A 23,657-nucleotide genomic window follows, 5' to 3' on the forward strand; every position below is an offset into this window, starting at 1 on the left:
GGGCATGACCCTCGGGTGGGCACCGGCGCTGGGCTGCCACCTGTAGAGCTGGCACTGCCACGTCCTCACCCCACAGCTTGCAGCAGGGGTCCCCACGCCGCCTCGGGGCCCATGGGGACAGCTGGGGAGCAGCGGGCGGTGGGGCTGGGGGGCACAGGGCACTGGGCAGGATTTTAGCCAGGCCGCGCCGGGAACCGCCCGCTGCCATGAAAGACTTCACCGAAATCACGCTCTGCCCCGAGGCCCTGGACGGCAGCAAGGTAGGGCTGGGGGTGTGGGTGCTGCTGCTGATGGTCCCCAGGGTGCCACTGATGGTGCCCGAGTGTCCCCAGGGTGCCACTGATGGTCCCCGAGTGTCCCCCCGTGGGTCCCCAGGGTGCCAGGGTGCCACCCGCTCTCGTGTCCCACAGACCGAGTTCTGCAACCCCGTTTTTGAGGGCGAGGAGCCCCGGGCGGCACCGAGCGCGGAGCACCCGCCGGACAAGGATGGGAGCGGCCCCGCACCGCGCCGGGATGGCCTCGGTACCAGCCTGGGGGTTTGTACACAGCCCCTGCCCATGGAGCAGGGACTCTGGGGCTGCTTGGGGACACATCGGCACCGCGGGGATGTGCCCAGCGAGGGCTGGTACCGGCCTGGGGGTTTGTACACACCCCCTGCCCGTGGGGGTGTAGGATCGGGGTGCTGGGGCTATTTGGGGACACATCGGGGACGTGCCAGTGAGCCAGCCCTGCAGGGAGGTGGGCAATGGTTTAGCAGCGCTCTGCCCGCTGTCCTCGCCCCCAGGCCAGCAGCTCTGGGCACAGGTGGGCTGGAGGTACCGCGCCGACTGCAAGTTCACGTGGCTCTGCGTGGCTCTGATGAGCGCCATCCTGCTCTTCCTCATCGCCCTCCTGCTCGGCATCCTCATCCACCGTGAGTCGGGAGGTGGCTGTGAGCGGGGTGGGGGGCACAGAACCGGCTCAGAGGGGGAGAGGGGCACCCAGAGCCCACCCCGGGTCTGCCCGCTGTGGGGAGAGGGTGACCCCATCACAGGAACAAGGGGGATCTCCGTGTCCCTGGGATGTGTCCCATCAGTGTGGGACCCCCGGGAGCTGCACACCTGTGGGTGAGGTGTGAGCACAGGGCTGGGAGGGTTTCCCGAGCCCCTTCCCTGCCCCGCAGCCATCCCTCCCCTCTGGGGCTGAGCTCCCTGCTCTTCCCTGGCACAGAGCTGACATCCCCACATCCACCCGGAGCCCCAGCCACGGCCCTGCCCGCCCGCGGCGCTGCCACCACCGCCACAGCGCCCATCCGAAGGGACCCCCCGGCCCCCAAAACCGCTGCCACCCCAACCGAGAGCTGGCTGCCCACGGCCCGCACGGCAGCACCGGGTAAGTGCCGAGCAGGGCAGTGTTTTGGGATGGGGGTGCCCTGCTCCAGCTCATGCCCACGCTGTCGCCTCGCTCAGCCTGCGGAGGGACCCTGCGCGGCCCCGAGGGCTCCTTCAGCTCCCCCAACTACCCCAGCCCGTACCCCCCCAACGCCGTCTGCATCTGGCACATCGAGGTGGGCGCCGGCCTCGCCATCCAGCTGAGGATGGAGACGTTCAGCGTGGAGGGCACGGCCTCCTGCCTCTTCGACCGCCTGGAGCTCTACGAAGAGCTGGGCACCGCTGGCACTGCCCCTGCCCCAGCCCGGGGCAGCCCGACCAGGTGGGGCTCCTCACACCTAGAGCATGGCACTGTGGAGGGGGCAGAGAGCGGTGCCAGCCCTTGCTGTGCCCCCAGGTTTTGTGGCAACGTGCCCCCCCCGACCTTCAACACCAACTCGAACCGCCTGCGGGTCACCTTCGTGTCCGACAGCAGCGTGGGCGCCCAGGGCTTCAGCGCCCGCTACCGAGCCGTGGCCCCCGCCGAGAGTGAGTGCCCCCTCCCAGGGCACTGCCAGGGTCCCTCCAGGCTGGCAGGGAATGGGGAGGGTGCCCGGCAGAACCCCCCTCCATCCTGGCTGTCTGTGCTGCTTGCAGAGAGCTGCGCCTGGGACGAGCACCTGTGTGACCGGGGGCTGTGCCTCCAGCTGGGCTTCGTGTGCGACGGCTTCCACGACTGCTCGGACGGGAGCGACGAGGCCAACTGCAGCCTGAAACACAAAGGTGAGAGGGACAGACCCCTGCGTGCAGCCCCCAGACCCCCAACTGCAGCCCCCAGACCCTGGGGCACCGTGAATGGGTGGGAGAGGGAGATGGAGGGAAGGGAGAGGGGGTAAATCTCTTTGTGTGTGTGTGTCTCTCCAGAATGTGGGGGGCCGCTGACCGCCTTGGAGGGGCAGCTGTCCACCCCGAACCACCCGCAGCCATACCCGCACCAGCAGGTGAGAGAAGGAAGGGGCGCTGTGGGAGCACGGTGAGGATGAGGCTGGGCAGGGAGGAAGGCAGCCCCGGCCCCGGGGAGAGCTGGGGGTGCCCCTGCCCAGCTTCACGGGTGTCGCCGGCTGCCCCCCACCCTGCCCCGCAGCTGTGCCTGTGGCAGATCTCGGTGCCCCTGGGCCACATCATCGAGCTGCACTTCCACAACTTCAGCCTGGAGTCGCACGAGGACTGCAGCTTCGACTTCGTGGAGGTGCACGACAGCGCGGGCACGGGCACTGCCAGCCTCATGGGCAGGTACCCGACACCCCCAGGCCTGCTGTGCCACCTTGGTGACACACGAGCCGTGCCTCACCTGGGGAAACTGAGGCACGGAGCTGCCAGAAGGCAGGGTTTGGAGGTGCTGGTCAGCCTCCCGAGCCCATCTCTTGTCCCGTGACCTCGGCAGATTCTGTGGCCACCAGGTGCCACCCGCCCTGACCTCCTCACGGCACGTCATGACCGTGCTCTTCGTGGCAGACGAGGGAGTTGCAGACGAGGGGTTCTTTGCCACCTACCAAGCCCGCAATGCCACAGAGAGTAGGTAGCCAAGCAGGGGCACAGGGTGCTCAAGGTGGGTGGTGCCACCTCCATCTTTGAGGGGCTGCAAGGCCCGGCTGGATAAAAACCTGGGAAAAACAGTTCTTGTTCCACGGCTGGCCCTGCTTGGAGCAAAAGGCCCCCAAGGCCCCTTCTCAGCTGGTTTCTCACCTGGTTTCTCACCCGGTTTATCCTACAGCCTTACAGCCCTGGGGATGGGACCTGGAAGGGCTCACCTGCACAGAGGTGTGATCCATGACCCCAGGGCTGCCCCCAAACACCCCAGGGAATTTGGGATCTCCCTAAACTGGATCTGCCAGGTCCCCTGGCCAGTGAGCGTGGCAGGGGTGGTCAGCACGGGACCACGCTGGCTCCCAGCCGTGCCCTGCCCTCTCCCCTTCCAGAGACCTGCAGCCCTGCGGAGTTTTCCTGCGGGAACGGCGAGTGCCGGGCGCTGGAGGCTGTGTGTGACGGCTGGCACGACTGCCCCGATGGCACTGACGAGCTGAACTGCACCGGGGTGTCCTACCCGGCCTTCGGTGAGTGCCACCACCCCTGGGTGCCCCTCGCAGCACCCAGCGCCCCCTGAGCCCAGCTGGCACAGCCGGTGGGCAGCCCTGCCGCTGGCACAACCCCTCTCCCTGCGCAGGGTCTGTCTGCGAGCCCGTGGAGGTGGAGATGTGCCTGGGGCTGGGCTACAACGCCACCTCCTTCCCCAACATCTGGCTGGCCATCCCGGACCAGGCGGGAGCCGCCGAGGTGCTGCAGGACTACCAGGTGAGCTGGGCAGGGGCTGTCCCCACACTGCCACACCCCACAGGTGCGAGGGGCTGCTCTTACCTGCCACACCGGGCTCACAGCGCTGTCCCCGCTGTCCCGCAGACGCTGATGGAGCTGGCGTGCTACCAGCACCTCCGCCCGCTCATCTGCAGCCTCTTCGTGCCCAAGTGCACCCCGGACGGGGGCGTGCTGCAGCCGTGCCGCGCCGTGTGCCTGGCGGCCGAGCTGCGCTGCCAGCAGTCCCTCGGCCTCCTCGGCATCCTCTGGCCCATCAACTGCAACATCCTGCCCGACTCCAGCGACCCCGTGGAGTGCTTCCAGCCCTGAGCCGGCCAGAGCAGAGCAGCAGGGGCTGGAGCCACCCTCTCCACCCCAAATGTCCCTCCTGTGCTCTTCCTGAGTAAATACCCAGCTGTTGGGTGGCCCCTCAGCTGCCCTGGGGTCAGCCCCAGTGCGTGGTTTGGTGCCTGGATGCCACGGGCTTGCCCACAGCTCCATTTCCCTAGGGAGCAGGTGATATATCCCACAGGGAAAGGCTTGTGCTGGAGGGGCAGGAGGGAAAGGGTTAATGCTCCCCAAACGGAGCGAGGCTGGGCAGAGGTGAGCCAGGCTGCACGGACAGGAGCCCAGGGCTGCCTGTGTCCCACAGCCCCAGAGCCAGCAGAATAAACAGCGTGAGCAGGTGACAAAGCCAAGGGAGCAGGTGACTCATTTGGGGTCTGTGTGTGAGAAACTGAGGAATGGCTGGAGGCAGGGAAGCCAGGGATGGGCAGGGGATCTGAGCAGGGACGGAGTGGCACAGGGGACACTGCAGGGGAGAGTGGGCAGCTGGCTGTGCCCTCACTGGCCTGGGGGCTTGCAGGGTCCCAAGGAGATGGATGGATCTCAGAGGGGTCCAGTTGGTGGCCCCAGGGTGCAGGGAAGGGATCCTGTGCCACCAAGAGTGGTGGCCCTGCTGGCTGTGCTGGCTGAGCTGGCTGAAGGCCACCCTGGTGGCCACAATCCTGGCAACACCCATGGCCACAAACCAGCGTCCAGCTGGCCAAAAACAACACTCCCTTCACACCTTGGGAGAGAGGAGAGAGGCGGCTCCCTGCCACCACCCAGCCTGGCCATGGGTATCCAGCTCTGGAAGGAACATTTGGCAACGTCCCCAGCTCCACTGCGGGCTCAGACACGGGGAGGACAGAGCCAGCAGTGCCATCGTGTTTCCCACTGCCCTGAGCATGTGGAGAAATCCCCAGCCTGGCTGGGGTCACTGGGCTCAGGACCCACTCGTGCCAGCTCTGCCCCTGTGCCCAGCCTGGACCTGCCACTCCCACCCAGCCCGGGGGGTTTGAGCCCACCCAGCTCCTTCTGTCCCTGCCTGTCCCAGCTGCTGCCGGGCACAGGGACATCCCCAGCCTCAGGCCCGCCCCTCTGGCCAGCGTGTGACCGTGTCCCTTGGCCGCACCCGGCGCTGGAACGAGTTAAAGGCAGGCTGGGAGCGCCTCGAAAGCTTCGCCGCGTGCCCGGCGTCCCCAGGGCCAGCCCTGCCTGCTGGCACGGGCACAGCCTGCTCTGCCCGCCCTCCCACCTGCCCTGCACGCTCAGCCCAACGTGCTGGAACTGCCCAGATGGATCCTGCGGCTTCCCCTGCGTGCTCCCAGGGCTGGCACTGCCAGGCACGGTGTGTTCTGCCATGCCTTGGCCTCAGCTCTGCTGCACCCGCGCACCCTGAGAGCTCCCTCTTCTTTCTGCCACTCCATCTCTCTCTGCCTTGCTGGATTTCCCTCCCTTCAGCCTTTATCTTGTTTCCCTTCCCTCTGCTGCCTGTTCTCCCTGTTTTCCTCCCCTCCACCCTGCTGCCCAGCCGTGCCCAGCCTGTGCCTCCCGTCCCTCAGCCGGGCTGTTTGCAGCGCTCTCCCTTCCCCCTGCTTACAGCACTTCCGACACCATGGGATTATTTTTCTTTTTCCCCTTGTCTTGTAGCTTTTGGCTCCCAAGGCCCTCGATTTCCTTTGGAGTTTGGGAGGAGAGACGTGGGGAGGAGGAGGGGGGGGGGAGAGGCTGCCTCTCTTAGGGCCTCCGTCAGAGCCAAGGGGCCAGGCGGAGCCTCAGCCCTTGCACAGCAGCGGTGAGCAGCGAGGTGAGCCCCGGGACAGGAGCCGAGGGACCGCAGTGAGTGGGGACACCCAGCTGGGGCCAGCTGGGGCTCCCTGCCTTCCTGCTCCGGCGCCTGGGCGGAGGGGAGACGCTTCTCTCCTCCTTTTCTCCTCCTTTTCCTCTTTGTTGCCGTCGTGGAGGGGGAAGAGAGCCGCTTTTCTGGGTCACGGCCGCGGGGATGGGGCCAGCGCTGGCCCCGGGGCTCAGCCCTCGCTGTGGAAGGGCTGGGGGCAGCCCGGGCACGGGGGTGGTCCCGGCACGGCCGGGGGTGGTCCCGGGGATGCTGCAGCCGGCCGGGGGTGGAGCGGAGCCGCCGGGATGCTGCCAAGGGCAGGGCCGGGCACAGCCCCGCGCTCCCCGAGCTGCCGCCGCAGAGGCAACAACCCCACCCCAGGCACGCTCATGGCTCACCAGCCCTAAATCCCCTGCCCGTTCCTCTGTGGCTGGGCATCATGGGGCAGTGCCCACCCCAAAGAGCCCCCAGCCACACACACAGAGCCACTGCCACAGCCCCCGGCCCTAAAGACACACTCCACACACGTCCCGAGCTGCCCCGGGCCTTGGGGATGCTGTGGTGGCACATGGGGATGTTGTGGTGGCACATGGGGATGCTGTGGTGGCACACGTGGGAATGCTGTGGCAGGTGCAGGCAGCCCCGGGGCCTCACTAAGGGGAGCAGCCCAAAAAATAAAGGGGGAAAAAAGGGGGGAATGTCCTCTGCTGATGCCCCACACTCCCTGCCAAGCATTCCCAACCCTCCTCACTGCGTTACCCAGAGCTCTGATCCTTCTATGCCCCCCTCCAGGACAAGATGAAGCAGCTCTTCCTCCTCCTCCTCCTCCTCCTGGGGCTCATCAGCAGGTCCTTGCAGATCGAAGACAACAAGATCCCTGGGCTGTGCTCGGGGCAGCCGGGCATCCCAGGGACCCCAGGCCTGCACGGGGGGCAGGGTTTGCCAGGCAGAGACGGACGGGACGGCCGGGATGGAGCCATGGGCATGCCAGGGGAGAAGGGCGACATGGGCCCTCCTGGTAAGAAAGGAGAGATGCCAGCTGGGAGGGGCATTTGCCATTCCCTACCCATGGGGAGCACCCTATGCCAGGGGGTGAGTGCTGCGTGCTGGCACAATTGCCAAATGGAGAATGAATCCTGCAGAAGTGCCCTTCCCATGCCACCACCACCCCTTGGCCCTGCCTGTGGTGCCCCTGTAAAAGGCAGCAGCTCCCTGTCACTGGTGAAGCTGCATTTGTGCCCATCCCCGATGCCACCCCTCTCTTCCAGCCCTGCTTTAGGAGGGACCACCAGGAATTGCATCATTCCTGCTTTCCCTCAGCCTGTGAGGGTTTCTCCAACAATTTGTGGATGCTGAGCTAAATTACCCACCCTCCCCACTCGTGCTGCTTCCCCACACAGTGCCCGGCTGTGGCAGGAATTGATGGAATGGGACTGGGCAGGAGGGGTGGAGGAGCTCTGTGGTGGCTCAGAGGTGACCCTGTCCCCTCCTGCCTGCCCCAATGCCACCCCTCTCTTCCAGCCCTGCTTTAGGAGGGACCACTAGGAATCACATCATTCCTGCCCTGGCTCCTGAGCTGGGCTTTCCCCCCAACCTGTGAGGGTTCCTCCAACGATTTGCGGATGCTGAACTAAATCAACACACCCCCCCATGCAGTGCCCGGCTGTGGCAGGGAATTGATGGAATGGGACTGGGCAGGAGGGGTGGAGGAGCTCTGTGGTGACTCAGAGGTGACCCTGTCCCCTTTGCCGGCCCCAGGATTGCCAGGTCCCCGCGGGGAGATGGACGGGCTGCGTGGTGACAAGGGAGCTTGGGGCCAGTGCGCTGTTGCTCCTCACTCCCGGCTGTGGCAGGGAATTGGTGGAACTGGGACTGGGCAGGAGGGGTGGAGGAGCTCTGTGGTGACTCAGAGGTGACCCTGTCCCCTCCTGCCTGTCCCAGGAGTGCCAGGTCCCCGCGGGGAGATGGGCAGCCCCGGCGTGGACGGGCTGCACGGCGAGAAGGGAGCCCAGGGCGAGTGCGCTGTCGCTCCTCGCTCCGCCTTCAGCGCCAAGCGCTCCGAGTCCCGCAGCCCTCCCCTGGCCGACCAGCCCATCCTCTTCGACGTGGTGCTCATCAACGAGCAGGGCCACTACGACCCTGGCACGGGCAAGTTCACCTGCGAGGTGCCCGGCCTCTATTACTTCGCCGTGCACGCCACCGTGTACCGCACCAGCCTGCAGTTCGACATCATGAAGAACGGGCGCTCCATCGCCTCCTTCTTCCAGTACTACGGCAACTGGCCCAAGCCCACCTCGCTCTCGGGGGGCACCCTGGTCCGCCTGGAGCCCGAGGACGAGGTGTGGGTGCAGGTGGGCGTGGGGGACTACATCGGCTTCTACGCCAGCGTCAAGACGGACAGCACCTTCACCGGCTTCCTCGTCTACTCCTACTGGCAAAACTCGGCCGTGTTCGCCTGAGCTCGCCCTGGGCACCCTTCCCCGAGAGCAGCACCCCTGCCCTGCTCGGGGCACAGAAACGCTCCCTGTGCCATGGCGGGGGTGGTGGAACACCCCTGGGGCAGCTCGCTGTTGTTTCGGGCACCCCCAGGGCAGGGCAAGCCGGGCTGGGTGGCCGGGAGCCGGTGCCGGGGGTCGTGCCCCATGCCTCCCCTCAATAAAGGATGCTCAGCTCCGCGTGTGCCGCCTGCCTCCTGCGCCCCGAGGGGGCTGCGCAGCCCTGCCGGGGCTCCGGGCCGGGGCCACCGTGCCGGGATGTCCCCGCAGGGCCAGCGAGAGCCGCTAGATGGTGGCATCGGCGTCCTGGAGCAGCGAGCGCAGCGCTGTGACCGCCCCCGGCACCTCCCCGAGGCTCGGGAGCGCCCCCGGGGGTCCCCGAGCAGCGAGCCCCGGAGGATGGGAGGGTCCCCAAGCTGCCAGGGCCACCCCGGGGGGAGCGCATTGTCCGGGGGCAGCCCTCGGTCCCCGAACGGGGCTGGCCGAGCCCCCCGCCCCAGTGTGAAGGCGGTGACCCGCCGCTGGGAAAGGTCGCTATTTTTAGCAGGGAAACCAAGAGCTTCCTCATTCCTTGCCCAAAATAGGTCCCTGAGAGGACCAAGCCGGGGAGGGGGCTCTTGGCCAGCGGCCGAACCCCTTAATGGGCTTGGGACGCCGCCCTGCCCGGCTGTGGGGTGCCAGCTGGGACCGGCTCCTCTCCTGGCAGTGCCCAGCCCAGGAACCCGAACACAGCAGGACAGCCACCCCTGCCCTGCCCCGGATCCCCCACTGCCCCCCATGTGTGCCAGACGGACCCCCAGGATAGAGCTGTGCCCGTCAGGATGGGCAAACCCCTGTCCCTGCCCGCCAGGGGCTGCAGAGCTGGCACCAGCCTTGGGGACACGGAGCGCCGAGCAGTGCCACCCCTACTCCGGCAATGAGGACCGTGGGCACAGCACTGCAGCCTGCCCGGGCCACCCCCAGCCCATGGGGACCTGGGTGTCCCTTTTGGGGGGCAGGGGGGGCTCTGCTGCAGGGGTCGGGTTGCAGCAGAAGTCTCTGTTTGGGTTGGAAATGGATTTTTGTGCAAGCAGAGCTGCTCAGGGGGCAAACAGCGCCGCAGAGCAGATCGATGGCTATTCTGGGAGGAGGAAAGAGAATTTTCTGCACGAGGTGGGTGGGGGCTGTGAGCATTCCCTGGTCCCTGTCACGATGTGGGGGAGCAGGATCAGCACAGGCAGCCTCGGCAGCTCCTGGGTTCTGCTGCCTTTGGGTGCTCTTGGCTGTGCGGGCAATTTGGGATCAGGGGGAGCCCTGTGAGAACGTGAGGGTGTCTGCTGCTGCCTAGGGAGGCTGAGGAAAAGGAAAAGGAAAAGGAAAAGGAAAAGGAAAAGGAAAAGGAAAAGGAAAAGGAAAAGGAAAAGGAAAGCCACGGGAGACTTTGACAAGTTCCTAGTCAGCTCCAGGTGCTTTTGATGAGCTCTGCCAGCTTCCCCCAGTTAGGAGAGCTTGGAGACCCTGCCCCAGCAGAGCCCAGGCCAGGGAGGGGCCAGCATCCCTCAGCCAGGCTGAGAGAGGAGCTATATAAGAGCCAGGCTGAGCGCTCAGGTGCTGAGTGCAGCTGACAGAGGCAGCAGTTGGGTTGTTTTGTTGTTTATTTTGAGGTTTTTGTGGTTGCTTTGTGGGTTTTTAGGAACAGAAATAAATGTCAGCACCTCCTTTCAGAGCAGCACTCGTGTCCTTGGCACTGCAAGGTCACCTGAGGGGGTCAGCAGGCACCAGAATTAAAGAAATCACTGGATCATGTTTGCGATCCTACAGCTGCACAGGGTGTCAGGGCATGGAAGGGTGGCCTGGTGGCTCCTGGAGCCTCCTGCTCCACCCAAATTTTGGTTATGGCCCAGGTTCAGAGGCCCCATCACTGCCGAGGTGCAGGGAACACTCCCAGACATCTCCAGGACTGCTGAGCTGGTAAGGACACCCTTAACCTGGGAATGGCAGGGGAGGGACAATCCTGCTCACATGGGGGTGGGCTGGGCAAGAAAACGACCAAAAAAAAGGCTCAAAAAAAAGGAGAGCAGACACCGGCTCCTTCAGGATGTCCTTGGGATAACCCCACGTCCTGGAGAGGCATCCAGGAGGATGAAGGATCAGACCCATCCCTGTGAGCAGGGGTGGGAGGTGCTGATCAAATCCTGCTGCTCAGAGGGGCAGGCGAGTCTCATCTCACGGAGCCATTGGGAACTCTGCTGTCCCCAGAACCGAGCTCGCTGCTCTGGCCTGGGTGCCCTCGGTGTCCCTGAGGCACGGGGGTCGCTGCTGAGCCCGGGCAGCTGATGATGCTCCCTGTGCTGCCTCACTAATGAGAGCCCAGGCTGGTTCCCGCAGCATCCCAAAGGCTCCCCGCGGTTCTGCCGCTGCTCCTCAGCTGCTCCCTCCCTCCCTGCGGGCCGGGTATCATCGCCGCTCCCGCTGTGCCCATCTGCGCTCCCGGCTGCACCTCCGCTCCCTCCTGTCCCCAGGCTGTGCCGAGCCGCTCATTGGGGACCGGGAGATGCAGCTGGGATGACAAAAGGATTTTCCCAGCGCCTGGAGGCTCCTGCTTTCAGCGGGCTGCCAGAGCCGACCACCCCAGCGCTCCTGAACCGGGGGCTCCCGGCAGCATCACCTCCTCCCTCCTTGGGGAAGGGTCTGGGCGCTTTGATGAGCTGAGAGCAGCCTGCTGGGCTGTGTGGGAGCCTCCCAAGCATGTTCAGGAGCAGGGAATACCCCGAGGACTCCAAATTTTCTATCCTGGAGTGGCCCAGACCCCAACTGCCAGGGCAGGCAGGGCTCACAGAGTTTATCCATTAGCACAGAGCTGGTTGCATTTTCCTCCTGCAATCGCTGACTGCTCGAGCAGAGATGGAGCCAAGCGTGTGCAGGATGGCTCCCGGGGGAGGGCCGTGTCCTGCACATCCTGTCCTCGCTGGGAAAGCTGCGCTGCAGTGGCCCGAGGGGGCCGAGCAGCCTCCCCATCCCCTGCCGGGGCTGCTGGGCTGGGAGAGCCGGCCTGGGCAGGGCACGTTCCCTGTGCCATCCCCCTGCTGATCCCACCCTCCTGCCCCTCTGCAGCCTCCCCAGGTGCCCAGGCAGCCTCGGGTCACACCCTAGCGGCAGGAGAAGTGCATCAGTTTGCTTAGTTATCAGGAATCTGCCAGCACTGCCCTGCTCCCTGTGCCTGAGCAGATATCTGCCTCTTTCTGGCCTCCCAGTGGCTCCCATCTCCCCTCTCTTGGTTCCCATCCTGATTGAAATGAGCCGCTTTGCCAGGGCAAGGCAAGCCAGGACTCCTGCAGCCTCTGCCCATCAGGGTCCTGAGCCGTTTTTCCAAACAATTTATGAGGATGCTGGGGAAGCAGAGAGTGCTTAAAAGCACAAAGCAACCTGCCAGAAGCTCAGACCCGAGCCAGGGAGCGGCTCCTTGTGCAGCAAATGCATCAGGGTAACCCTGAGCCTTTCTGCAAGGCAAGACCCAGCCCTGTCTCCATCCCGGGGACAGTCTGAGGCAGCAGAATTGTGCAGGAACAGGAAGGAACATGTCCCAGCACGTTCCTGCCAGCCTGGAACACACTGGGAGCCCCCAGCCCCTCCTCCCTGTCCCCTGGTGTGGTGTATCCACAGCCATCTCCTCTCGCCTGGGTTGGCAGAGCAGGAGCTGGGGGCTGCCAGCTCTGAGGAGCTGGGTTTGGGTGTGAATTCATCACCTGGGTGCTGGGTTTTCCCTGGCTCCAGGGTATCCCACAGCACTGCATTTCTGGTGGCAAACACCCCTGAGGCTGCAGGTGATGTTGGCCCTTTGTAGGGAGGGATGGACTTTCCATGGAGCCCAGGGGTGGATCAAGGAGACACAAACACACATTTCCCCAAAAAATCCATTCCCAAGAATGAGGCAGCAGCCAGCTCTTGGTAAAGGAGATTTTAATCTGCTCAGTATCTAGTCCATAGTGCAAAGAGTTAAACTTAAGGCAAAGCCTTCTCTTATAAACAGCAAACAGGCCCTAAACAAACAAGCGTGACTGCTATAATAATAATAATATAAAAAAAAGGGGTTAAGGGAACAAACTGCACGTTTGGGGAGGTGTCCTTTCCCCCCCAGCCTGTAACTTGTGTAGGGAACATTGCACCCCCTGATCCACGAGCTGGTCCCAAGGGAATGCTGCTGCCTGTGGAGCACGGCCACAATCCCACTCCTGAGTGGCTCCAGACGGAGCTCCCTGACCCCCCTGCAGGTGCCTGGGACAGGCAGAGCCTGGGCTCACACTCCTCTGGTGAGGGTTTGGCTGCTGCCAAGTGTTGGTGGCAGCTGAACGAGGGAGGTGTGTGGGGAGGCACAGGGACAAGAGCTGGAGCAACTGGGAGCTCTGCATCTCCTTGAAGTGGAGTGGAGGCAGCTGAGAGCCCTTCTAACACCCATCAGTGCTCAGGAGCCTGGCTGGGCCAGGAATCCTTCCAGCTCCCAGGAAATGTGGGAGCAACCATGCCTGGCAGGGCCTTTCTGAGTGAAGCCACTCAACAAGAGGATAGTTCCTTGCTAGAGCTCAGCCTTGCAGCTCAGAGGCATCTCCCAGCCCAGCCTGGCCTCTCTGCTGCCTCTGCTTTGGCTTAAGTTGCTAATCAAGAAGGAAAACAGAAGGAGAAGCATGCCAGCTGCCCTCAGGCTCTTGGCTTGCAGTCCAGAGTCAAGGCTCTCTCTGCTCTGGCTCCAGCTAAAATTGGCTGTGGCGTGTGGCTGACCTCAGGCAAGCAGCTGGGAAAGGAAAAGCTTTTAAGTGCAAGGCCCTCCTGCAGCCCAGCGATTTCTGGAATGGTGCTGGTTGCCCAAGCTGGGATGAGCCACCTCAGGATGGGATGGACGCCTTGGATTTCAGGGGACACCTCTGAATGGAAGTAACTACGTTGGTGACAGACAACACGACAAAACAAAGGTACAGCCCCAGCCCAATCCCAGCTATCCATGGTCCTGGTACTGCTCCACACACAGCTGCAGATCCACAGCGTGGATGTGCAGAAACTGTGCCTGGAGCTGGAATGTCTGTGAGCTCCCAAGAGCTTTGGGGTGCTCCCTCTTCTCGTAAAGAGTTCCTCCCTCTAGCCAGCCCAGCCTGGGAATGAGCCAGCAAGCTCTGGAGTGACCATCCCTGCTCCATGGCACTCTTAGCCTGCAGATGTGTGGGGTTTGGAGAGGATTCTCCAGCCTTGGCTCAAAGCTGGGCTGCTGCTGCTGCCAGGGCTGGGAGCACTGCCTGGGGGCCTCTCCTCAGCTCCCCAGGCAGCACCAGCAGCCCTGCAGGAGGAGCAGTGATCCCCGCAGCCCCCGTGCAGGTAACCTGGTGTGTGCTTGCTAGTCTTGCATAGGTGATGCGTGGAAGCAGCAGCAGCACTGAGCTCTGCAGGGTCCATCACAGCTCCATGTTGTCGTGGCAAGAGAGGTCCCTCAAAAAGCAAAGCCCTGGGGTGATGAAGTACCCCAAAACCCCTGTTCTCCAGCTGAGAGCCAGGTTCAGCAAACACTAAACAACTCAAGTGTGCTCCTGGCTCTCCCTGGGCCTTGCAAACAGGGCACTCCTCCCTTTTCCCATGGATGCCTGGATGCAACCTGCCAGGTAATTTTCTAGTGAAACCTTGGGAAAAAAACCCTCCCTTGCCTTGCACCAGCCCCTGTGATTGCCAGGAGGGCACAGCCTGTAACCTTCCATCAGCTTTGGCTAGGAGGGACCAGAGCATTTCTCTGCGCTCTGCTTTGGATCTCAGGCTGCAGGCTCGAGGCAACAGGCCCTGAAACAGCAAAAGTTGTCAACAAAAAACCAGGTAACTCTTCCAGCCCGCTGCAGAGATCAGTATTGTGCTTGCTAGCAAGAGCTACAACCTAGTTAGGCAGCAAATGTGACCAGCAGACACCCCACAGCGTTCTGCCCTTCCAGCACCATCCACAGTTCTTTGGAAGCTGCTCAAGGCAGCCCTGGGAAGTGCAGACAGGGGTGCTCTTGACCTCCTGGGAAAAACAGCCCAAGCCCCCGCTGTGGGCTCACAGGTAGACGTTGAGGGTCTGCAGGATCACCTGGCGGCACAGGGGGCAGTTGCGCTGGTAGATGTCCTGCTGCAGGAGCACCTCTGTGCATTCCTGGCACAGACACAGGTGCCTGCAGGGCAGCAGCAGGACTGTCTTGGTCTGGTCCTGGCAGATGACACATTTCTTACGCTCCTCTTGCTCCTTCAGCAGCACCCAGGGGTCGTTGTTGGGGTCTCCCTCGGCGTTCCCGGCTGTGGCGTTCAGCCGCTGCTTCCTCGGGGATCTCCACCAGGACGTGCCTGGCTCCTCCCTGGCTGTCTGGGGACGCTGCCCTGCCCCAGCACGGCTCAGAGCAGGTCGTGGCTGCGGGCCCTGCTCTGCATCCAGCTGCTCCTCCAGCCCGGCCAGCAGCTGGCCCAGCGTCACCCTGTCGGCGGCCGGGGCTCTGGGGGCACCCACGGCGCGTCGCTGCTCGCTGCCCTGGTCGCCCATCCTGCCCCCCTGGCTCCAGTTGGTCACCTGCTGGATCCAGTCCACCAGCCTGCGCCAGGGCTGCGAGGTGACGGCCACTCCCAGGGTGAGCGCGGCCACCTGGTAGAGGCGCCAGGCGTCCCTGTGCAGGCGGCGCAGCGAGGGCAGCGTGTGCAGGTGGCCCAGCAGGTACCCCGTCAGCGTCCACAGCAGCCCGGGGTTGAAGGCGAAGGCGCTGACCAGCACGATGAGCAGCAACAAGCCCAGGCCGTAGACGTTGACGAAGAAGACGCTGATGAAGAGCTCGGTGGCGGAGCAGAGCAGCTCGAAGGCCATCTGGCAGGGCGACCACAGCAGGATGGACACGGCGATGGCGCCGCTGGACACGTGCGCCAGGAAGGCGGCCAGCAGCTCGGCCAGCCTGACCACGGGCCCGGCCAGCGAGTCCCAGAGGGCGGCGAGCAGCGTGAAGAGGTTCTGCGTGCCGATGAGACACACGTTCACCAGGCTGTTGGCCAGGTACATCAGCAGGCTGGAGCCGATGGCCAGCGCCTCGCACAGCTGCCGGCACAGCGCCTGCCCGCAGCCCAGCACGGCGCCCAGCCCGCGCTGCGCCAGCTCCCGGCCCCGCAGCGCCAGGTGCGACGCCAGGTGCGACGCCAGGTGCCCGGCCGCCCGCATGCCCTCCATGGCCCCGCAGCAGCCGCGCACCAGCACCAGCGCATCCCAGCACGCCACCGCCGCGGCGGCCGCGGCCGCGGGCAGGCTGGAGGCCGCGGCCAGCAGCCAGAGCAGCGCGGACACCAGCGAGGACACCAGGAAGAAGTTGAGGTCGAGCACCAGCAGCAGCAGGTCGAGCAGCAGGCGCAGCCCGCGGAGCAGCGCGAACAGCACGTCCATGGTCCCCGCGGGGCCGTACGGCAGCTCAGCCGCGGGGCCCCTCCGCTGTGGGCGCAGCCATCTTGGCAGCCGCCGCCGTGCGGGGCGCGGCCAATCAGCGCCGGGGACTCCGCCCGGACTCGCCGCTGATTGGTCAGTTCGCAGGACGCGGCGGGGGCGCGGCGGGGGCGTGGCTGCCAGCAGAGGCCACGCCCACTGAGGTGGTTTAAAGGGCCAGTAGCGCTCGTTAACCCAAAGCGTTCACCGCGAGACAGATCCGTTTTTGCAGTTTTAACTGCGAAATGAAGATTGTCCATGCAATTCATGATTTCTTTGTGGATCTGCCCGACCATTACACAAAGAGGAAAAGCTCATGGTGCAGGAACACTTTCCAACATCCCGGACCGATCCAAGCCCAGTCCGACCTGGCCTTGGACACTCCCAGGGATGGGGCAGGCACAGCTTCCCTGGGCACCCTGTGCCAGGGCCTGCCAACCCTCACAGGGAGGAATTTCTTCCCAATATCCCACATAGTCCTGCCCCCTGTTAGTGGGAAGCTGTTCCCCCTGGTCCCACCAGTCCCAGGGGAGGGCACAGGGATGCTCAGGAGATGCAGCAGCTCTGCTCTGGAGACAGCCTGGGAGAGCTGGGGGTGTCCAGCTTGGAGAAGGGAAGCAGGAGGAGACCTTGGAGCCCCTTGCAGTGCCTAAAGGAGCTCCAGGAGAGCTGGTGAGGGAGTTTGCACAAGGGATGGGGTTCAGGAGCCAGGACAGAGCAGGCACAGTGCAGGGATGGACAGGGCTTGGTACCAGCCCCCCAAAGCTGGTTCCAAACAGCACAGGGGGATCCCATCAGCCCACAGTGGCCATGCATGAGTGGGGTTTGTGCCAGCCTGAGCCCTGGCACAGGGAAGCTCTGCCCGTGCCAGCAGGATCCCCTGGGCCTGCTGGGGACAGAGTCAGCCCAGGGTCACCCGGCCAAGCAGTTTCCTGCAGGAGGTTTGAACGTAAAGCCGTGGCCGTGGCTCACGGCGAGGTTCCAGCCCTGGAGCAGGTCCCGCCCGTCCTGCTGGACCCCAGCCAGGGCGCGGGGCTGTCAAAGCCTCGGCTCTGCCGCGCCCCAGGGGACGGCCCTGCCCTGCTGCCCTGACGGCGATGACAAGCTCAGGAAAGCGCAGCCCTGAAGCCCAAGGCTTTTTAAGGAAGGAGAGGGCGAGCGCGGGGCAGAATGACCCACGGGGAAGCCACGAGCAGCCCGGGAGGCTCCGGCCAGCGTGGGGGGGAGGCACCAACCCCGAGGGAGCCCCGGCCGCCTTCCTGCAGGTGGCTCCCTGGGCAGCGCAGGGGCCGGGATGGCACATCCGTGTCTGTCTGTCTGTCCGTGCCCGGGCTCCGTCGCGCTGTCTGGCGCTGCGGCTCCGAGGCAGCGCTGCCGCATCCCCAGGGAGCGCCCGCCAGTGACGGAGTCAGGATGCTTTCAGCATTTATGGTAATGTTTGGGTTTCTCATCGCTTTCCCAAACAGGAGAAGGGAAAGGAGAGCCGAGCCAAGGGCTGGGCGTGCTCCGCTCGTTCCCTGCCCCCGGCTGTGCACCTGCCTCGCCCTCCCCGCTCCTGCCGTGCCCGGGGCACCCCGGTGGGCTCCCACCAGGGCCGGGGGCTGCAGCGCTCAGGGCTCGTGGCTCCATGGCAGGGCTGATCCGAGGGGTGCAGGGGAGCTCTGCCCGCTCCCATCCCGGTGGGATGTCCAGACCTGCAGGAGAGAGGCACAGGGGGCTGGGACACCTGGTGGCAGCGCAGGCTGGGACAGTGACTCGGCTGGAGCAGAGTGGGGAAACTTTGGATGGAAACCCTTCACGGGGCTCTGAGTGGAGCAGATGGAAACCCTTCACGGGGCTCTGCGGGGGCACAGAGCTCCCACCGAGGTGCCCGGCGGCCAGGCTGGGGTGGGACCCCTCCTCACAAGGACAGTCCCCAGCTGTTGATGCGCTCGCTGGAGGTCTGGGGTGCACTCCCAGCTGTGGAACTGCGGGCAGCACACGTGTGTACCCCCCTTGTGAGTCCCCTCCCCTCCTCATCCTCACTGGCACGGACTTTGCTGCCATCGGGGACGCCCCGAGCCCACCCTGAGGGGGCAGAGCCCGGCACGAGTGCGGCTCCCGCAGCCCTGCCCCGGGGCTGGCACCGAGCCGGGCCCCAGGCCTGCTGCATCACGGCTCCATCACCGAGCTGAGCTCACCCCGCATTCCAGAAAATCTGCAGCAAGGGAACGCCTCAGCCCTCACCCAGAGCCCTTCTGGATAAATCTGGAAGCAGAGGGAGGCAGGGAGCAGCTCCAGGACTGCGGGTGCCAGGGCTGAGGGGTTCTCTGGAGCCTGGGGGGATTCCCCAGCCCCAGTGTCTTGCTCTGCCTCCCTTGGTCCTTGGGCACATCCCGAGGGGATTTCTGGAGTGTGGGTCCTGCTGGCGTCACACCAGTGCTCCCAGTGTGCTCCCAGTGCTCCCAGTGTTCTCCCAGTGTGCTCCCAGCACTCCCAGTGTGCTCCCAGTGTTCTCCCAGTGTGCTCCCAGTGTGCTCCCAGTGTGCTCCCAGTGTTCTCCCAGTGTTCCCAGTGTTCTCCCAGTGTTCTCCCAGTGTTCCCAGTGTTCCCAGTGTGCTCCCAGCACTCCCAGTGTGCTCCCAGTGTTCTCCCAGTGTGCTCCCAGTGTTCTCCCAGTGTGCTCCCAGTGTTCCCAGTGTGCTCCCAGTGTTCTCCCAGTGTTCCCAGTGTGTTCCCAGTGTGCTCCCAGTGTTCTCCCAGTGTGTTCCCAGTGTTCTCCCAGTGTGCTCCCAGTGTTCCCAGTGTGCTCCCAGTGTTCTCCCAGTGTTCCCAGTGTGTTCCCAGTGTGCTCCCAGTGTTCTCCCAGTGTGCTCCCAGTGTTCTCCCAGTGTGCTCCCAGTGTGCTCCCAGCTGCCTGAGCAGCGGGCACCATGCCCGGGGTGCCCTGCCCTGCAGATCTCAGGGCGTGTGGCAGCCCCCAGTGCCCGGGGCAGGCAGCACGGTCCTGCTGGGCCCTGCCTCACCCCGGCTGCCCCCAGGCCGGCCCTGCCCAGCCCTGTCCAGCCCGGGCAGGAACAATGGCTCATTGCGCCGCATCCGCTCCGGAAAATCCCCCGGCCCTGCTCGGGCTGCGCTCCAGCACGCTGTGACTCGCTCTTCCTCCGGCCTTGGAGGGGCAGCTGAAGGATCCTCCGCACCCTGCGGACAGGGAACACCCGGGGCTGCTGGGGAGAGCCCTCAGGAAGGAGCTGGAGCTGCAGGGAGGGAGCCCAGCCCTGTCCCCAGCAGCCACAGCTGCCATCACACTGCTCACCCGAGCAGGATCTCGCCGTGTTCCTGGAGGGCTCTGGATGGGAGCTGGGACATCTATCTCCTCCTGGAGCCCGGCCAGACAGCCCTGGGAAAGACAAGTCCTCTTCCATGGGAAAGTCGTGCAAGAAGGAATTCCTCCCTGGCCAGCCCAGCCCCACGGCTCCCCAGGGCCCTGGTGGGGCTGTGCCCTGCGTGCTGCCTTGTCCCAGTCAGCCCCCAGCTTCCCCACCCCTCTCCACAGGGAACCTTCCCAAAGGCCTCCAAAGGGATCCCCTGCAAGAGGGGCTCCCCAAAGGTGGGCCTTTAGCCTGGGGCTAATCTCTCTAATTAGAGAGAAATGATCTTTTTTTTCTTTCAGATGATCCTAATGAACCATCCCGGGGGAGCCCTGCAGACACAGCCAGAGGAAGAGATCCCTGCAGGCAGGCCCAGGGAGTGATGCTGCGTCCCCATGCCGGCTGCTCCTCCCTTCCTCGGCAGCAGGGAGCCAGAAAAGCCGGGTGAGAGGGAGCACAGGGCAGGGCTGTTCCTCCTGGCCGCTCCCCTGGGCAGCCGCGGCTTGGCAAGGGCTGGATGAGCGTGGAGAGGACCACTCATTGTGCCCTGGGCAGCCCATGGCGGACCCCACAGCCCTGGGCCCATCATCTGCCCCATTGTGTGGGTGAGTGCCCAGCCCTGGGCCCATCATCTGCCCCATTGTGTGGGTGAGTGCCCAGCCCTGGGCCCATCATCTGCCCCATTGTGTGGGCAGTGCCCAGCCCTGGGCCCATCATCTGCCCCATTTTGTGCCCAGCCCTGGACCCATGGTCTGCCCCATTGTGCGAGTGCCCAGCCCTGGACCCATCTCAGCCCCGTTGTATGAGTTCCCAACCCTGGACCCATCTCTGCTCCATTGTGTGCCCAGCTCTGGACCCATCTCTGCCCCATTGTGTGGGCAGTGCCAAGCCCCGGGTGAGTGCCCATCCCTGTACCTATCTCGGCCCCATTGTGTGGGTGAGTGCCCACCCATCCCTGTACCCATCTCTTCCCCATTGTGTGGGTGAGTGCCCACCCATCCCTGTACCCATCTCAGCCCCATTGTGTGGGTGAGTGCCCACCCATCCCTGTACCCATCTCAGCCCCATTGTGTGGGCAGTGCCCAGCCCTGTCCCGGCAGAGCCAGCACAATGGAGCCATTTTCCGGCCGCCGCTGGGGGAGATGCACTCGGAAGTGCTCCCAAGGAAAAGAACGGATTATAAATAACTCCTGGCTTCCCCCGGCCGCCCCATCCGAGCCCATCCCCAAATCCTGCCCCTTTCTCCGTGCCTGCAGCGCTCCCAGGCTGGGACAGGGACGTGACCAGCCCGGGTGTGAGGCGGGGCAGGACGTGGCTGTCACACCCTGTCCCAGGGCTGCACCTGCTCTGTGCCCGGGGCTCCTGCAGCCCCGGGATGTCCATCCAGTGACAGCCCTGGGAGGAGCAGAGCGCTCCTTCTCCCCGTGCCTTCCTTGGCATGGCTCTCAGCTGGATAAGGTTCTGCCAGGCGTGCTCCAGCTGTCCTTGTCCATCCACCCTGCACGCAGCTCCAGGGCAGGGAGGGAGGGAGCTGCGTGCAGGGAGGGAGACGTTCCCCCTTGTCCCACCAGTCCCAGGGGACGGCACAGAGATGCTCAGGGGATGCAGCAGCTCTGCTCTGCAGACAGCCTGGGAGAGCTGGGGGTGTCCAGCTTGGGGAAGAGAAGCAGGAGGAGACCTTGGAGCCCCTTGCAGTGCCTAGAGGAGCTCCAGGAGAGCTGGAGAGGGAGTTTGCACAAGGGATGGAGTGATGGGATGGGGTTCAGGAGCCAGGACACAGCCTTCCCTGCCACCCCTGTGAGCCACAAACCACAGCTCTGGAGCCCTGGGGTGCTGCCTGTGTCCTCTGCCAGCGGCAGCACCGTCCCCAGGGCAGGATTTTGAGCTCCGTGCCCTGGCCTGGGTGACCCTTGCCAGCCCAGCTCCTTTTTGGGGCTTTGCCACCGCTCTGCATCCGCTGGGCCCCGGCCACCCCCGCACAGCTGCTCCAAAAATCGCTCTCCTTTGTGACAGACATCCAGATGTCACCTTCCTTTCCCCCCCCTTCCCCACCCCACCTTCCTTCCCCCCTTCCGCTCCTGTCCTTCCTCTCTCCACCCTCCCGGCTCCTCCAGGCTCCCCTCCAGCCCCTCCTGAACAAAGGCCCCGTAGCCATGGTTAATAATCCCCTCAGAAAGGCCCTGCACAAGAGAGAGGAAGGAGAGAGGAGACACAAAGGAGCCGCTGGGAGCCAAGCCCAGGAGGAAGGGGCTGGAAGGAGGCATTTTCCTCCAGCTGAGGAGGACACACAACTCCAAGAGGGCTCTGAGGTGAACACAGACAGGGCAGGAGTACCCCAAAGTGACCTCAGGAAGCAGAGAACCAAAGGCTGGGCAGCCCAGGAGGGTTCCTGTACTCACCTCAGAGTGCAAAGCCCTGTGTAAGCCCCAGAGCCCCCCAAAATGCAGCAGCAGGGACTGGCAGGAGGTGCCCTGAGGGCGAGGGGAGCAGCTGGAGCTGCTGGGTGGTGTGGGAACACTCAGAGCTGGCCTGAATCCCATCCCTTCCCCAGGGACAGGGCCCCTGGCAGCTCTGACGGTGTTGTGTGAGGAGGTGCAGGCCTGGCTGGACACAGCCAGAGGCTTCCACTCTGCACAGCTGCCCTGCATCCACCCCAGAGACCTGCAAGCAGCTGGGACAGCCCCCAGCCCATGGGTGCCAGAGTGAGCTCATGGGCACCAGAGCCCCCAACGCATGGGCACCAGAACCAGCCCCCAGCCCATTGGCACCAGGGCCAGCTCATGGGCACCAGAGTGAGCTCATGGGCACCAGGGCCAGCTCATGGGCACCAGAGCCACACCAAGACCATGGGCATCAGAGCTGGGCCAGCCCCCAGCCCAAGGGCACTGCTGAGAGTTCACTGGGGCAGCTGGCACAGAGCACCCCAAGCACCCCCCAGAGCCCACCCCAGCCCCTCTGGGCTTGGCTGCAGGGCTCAGGGAAGGCACAGGGCCCCCGTCCCACCTGGGACACACGAGCTGCAGGTCAGGACAGGCACAGGCACAGCCCACGCTGGGCCAGCTCCCTCTGGCAGCGTCCCAAAGTCCCCACATCGGCGGGGATCTGTCTGGCAGGGCAGGAAAAGGTGGGGGAAGAGCTGTGGTGTGTGCATCCCACATTTCCAGCAGCTGTGCCAGGGCCTGGCAAAGCCTCACCTCTGCCAGGGGCAGAACTGCCTGCCTGGGCACGGCCTCATGTGAGGGGTGGCAGGAGGGATGGAGGGGGAGAGTGCTGGGAGCTGTGGGGGCACCAAAATCCCTGCAGTGCCAGGGAGTGGGAGCTGTGGGAGCCGCTCTGTGCCTCAGGCGGGGCCAGAGCTCTGCTCCCGGGCTCCCCTCCCCAGCTGTGTGCATGGGACCGCCACACAGGAGCCTCCCGCACGGTGTGTGTGCGTCGCTGGGAGCGGGGACTGCAGCCAAATCCATTAAGGCAGCAGATAAACAAGGAGGCGTGAGATCAGGCAGCAGGGAGGGGAGTGGAGGTGGCCAGCCTGCCACGCTCCCCACGCAGCGTCCCCGAGCCCGCCGGGTGCCACACACAGCGTGGCAGGCTGATTTCATGCCATCTGTGCATGCCTTGGTTTCCAATCCTGCCCCTCTTCCCCGGAATTATTCATTTATTAGGGGGAAAAGGTCGAGTTTCCTTCAAAGTGGAAAGGACTTTCCACTTTCTGGAGGCAGAGCCGTGCACTAGAGCAGGGGGCTCCCTGCCTGTTTTGGGTGGCACGCTCCCCAGCCTGTTGTCCCCAGGGAGTGGCAGTGCCCTTTCCAACTGCTGGGAATTTTCTGCAGAGGTTTTCTTAGCAACGTTCTGCTTTATTTTTAACGCGGAATAAAAGTTATACCCAGAACAAAATGCACCAGGGGCGTGTCAGCCGAGCTCTCCCGCTTTGTTTGTTTGACTTTGGTGGATGCTTTCCCGTGGGCCTCCTTCCTTCATTTCAGGGGTGGCATTTCAGGGGTGTTTTGTGCCAAGTGGAAAATCCCTTTCCCTGCTCCAAGGAGAGCAGAGCCTGAGGCTCCTCCGGTGCTGCATCCTGCCCTTTGGAGGGAGGGAGAGAGTCAGAACATTGTCAGGGAGTCCCTGAGCTTGGGGTACACACTCAGGGTGGATTTCCCCGCCACAAACAGGGAGCTCCTGCCATGAGGAGCGACAGCATCCCAAAATTGAGGCTGTGAGGTGGGAGAGCAGCTCCTGAGCATCCTGTGGATGATGGCACAGCTGCCTTGCACTTGTTCTTCCCAGCAAAGGGAGGAGGCCTCCCCTGTCCAGCAGCAGCTCGAGGGCTCTCAGCCTTATCGCTGCCCAGCATTGCCATTTTAAGCAACTGATCTCCTGGGGAAAAAACTTAATCATTTCCGATGAATCACTGAGTGTGTTTGGCTGGGAAAGTCTTGGGGGGGGGGGGGGGGGGGGCGTGCTGGTCAGCCATGCAGAGGAGGAGGAGGAGGAGGGCAAGGGAAGGGCCGCTGC

The 23,657-nt window shown here is 64.2% G+C and overlaps 3 protein-coding genes across 3 annotated transcripts; 2 read left to right on the forward strand and 1 right to left on the reverse strand.

Annotated features, from left to right (window-relative positions):
* Positions 1-206: 206 nt before the first annotated feature.
* On the forward strand, positions 207-4,031 carry MFRP (membrane frizzled-related protein). Its single transcript, XM_059488452.1, has 13 exons — positions 207-260; positions 411-522; positions 785-913; positions 1,210-1,371; positions 1,449-1,692; positions 1,768-1,898; positions 2,007-2,132; positions 2,274-2,350; positions 2,494-2,642; positions 2,794-2,924; positions 3,329-3,463; positions 3,574-3,701; positions 3,807-4,031. The coding sequence occupies exons 1-13, from the start codon at positions 207-209 to the stop codon at positions 4,029-4,031; spliced, it is 1,803 nt and encodes a 600-aa protein (XP_059344435.1).
* A 1,686-nt stretch (positions 4,032-5,717) lies between these two features.
* Positions 5,718-8,535, forward strand: C1QTNF5 (C1q and TNF related 5). The gene is made up of 3 exons (XM_059488398.1): positions 5,718-5,832; positions 6,655-6,880; positions 7,804-8,535. The coding sequence occupies exons 2-3, from the start codon at positions 6,661-6,663 to the stop codon at positions 8,319-8,321; spliced, it is 738 nt and encodes a 245-aa protein (XP_059344381.1). The 5' UTR covers positions 5,718-5,832; positions 6,655-6,660; the 3' UTR covers positions 8,322-8,535.
* A 3,744-nt stretch (positions 8,536-12,279) lies between these two features.
* RNF26 (ring finger protein 26) lies at positions 12,280-15,759 on the reverse strand. The gene has a single exon (XM_059488297.1). The coding sequence runs from the start codon at positions 15,757-15,759 to the stop codon at positions 14,404-14,406; it is 1,356 nt and encodes a 451-aa protein (XP_059344280.1). The 3' UTR covers positions 12,280-14,403.
* Between the last annotated feature and the right edge of the window lie 7,898 nt (positions 15,760-23,657).

This window comes from Ammospiza nelsoni, chromosome 24 (assembly GCF_027579445.1).
Source record: "Ammospiza nelsoni isolate bAmmNel1 chromosome 24, bAmmNel1.pri, whole genome shotgun sequence".
Taxonomy (NCBI): domain Eukaryota; kingdom Metazoa; phylum Chordata; class Aves; order Passeriformes; family Passerellidae; genus Ammospiza; species Ammospiza nelsoni.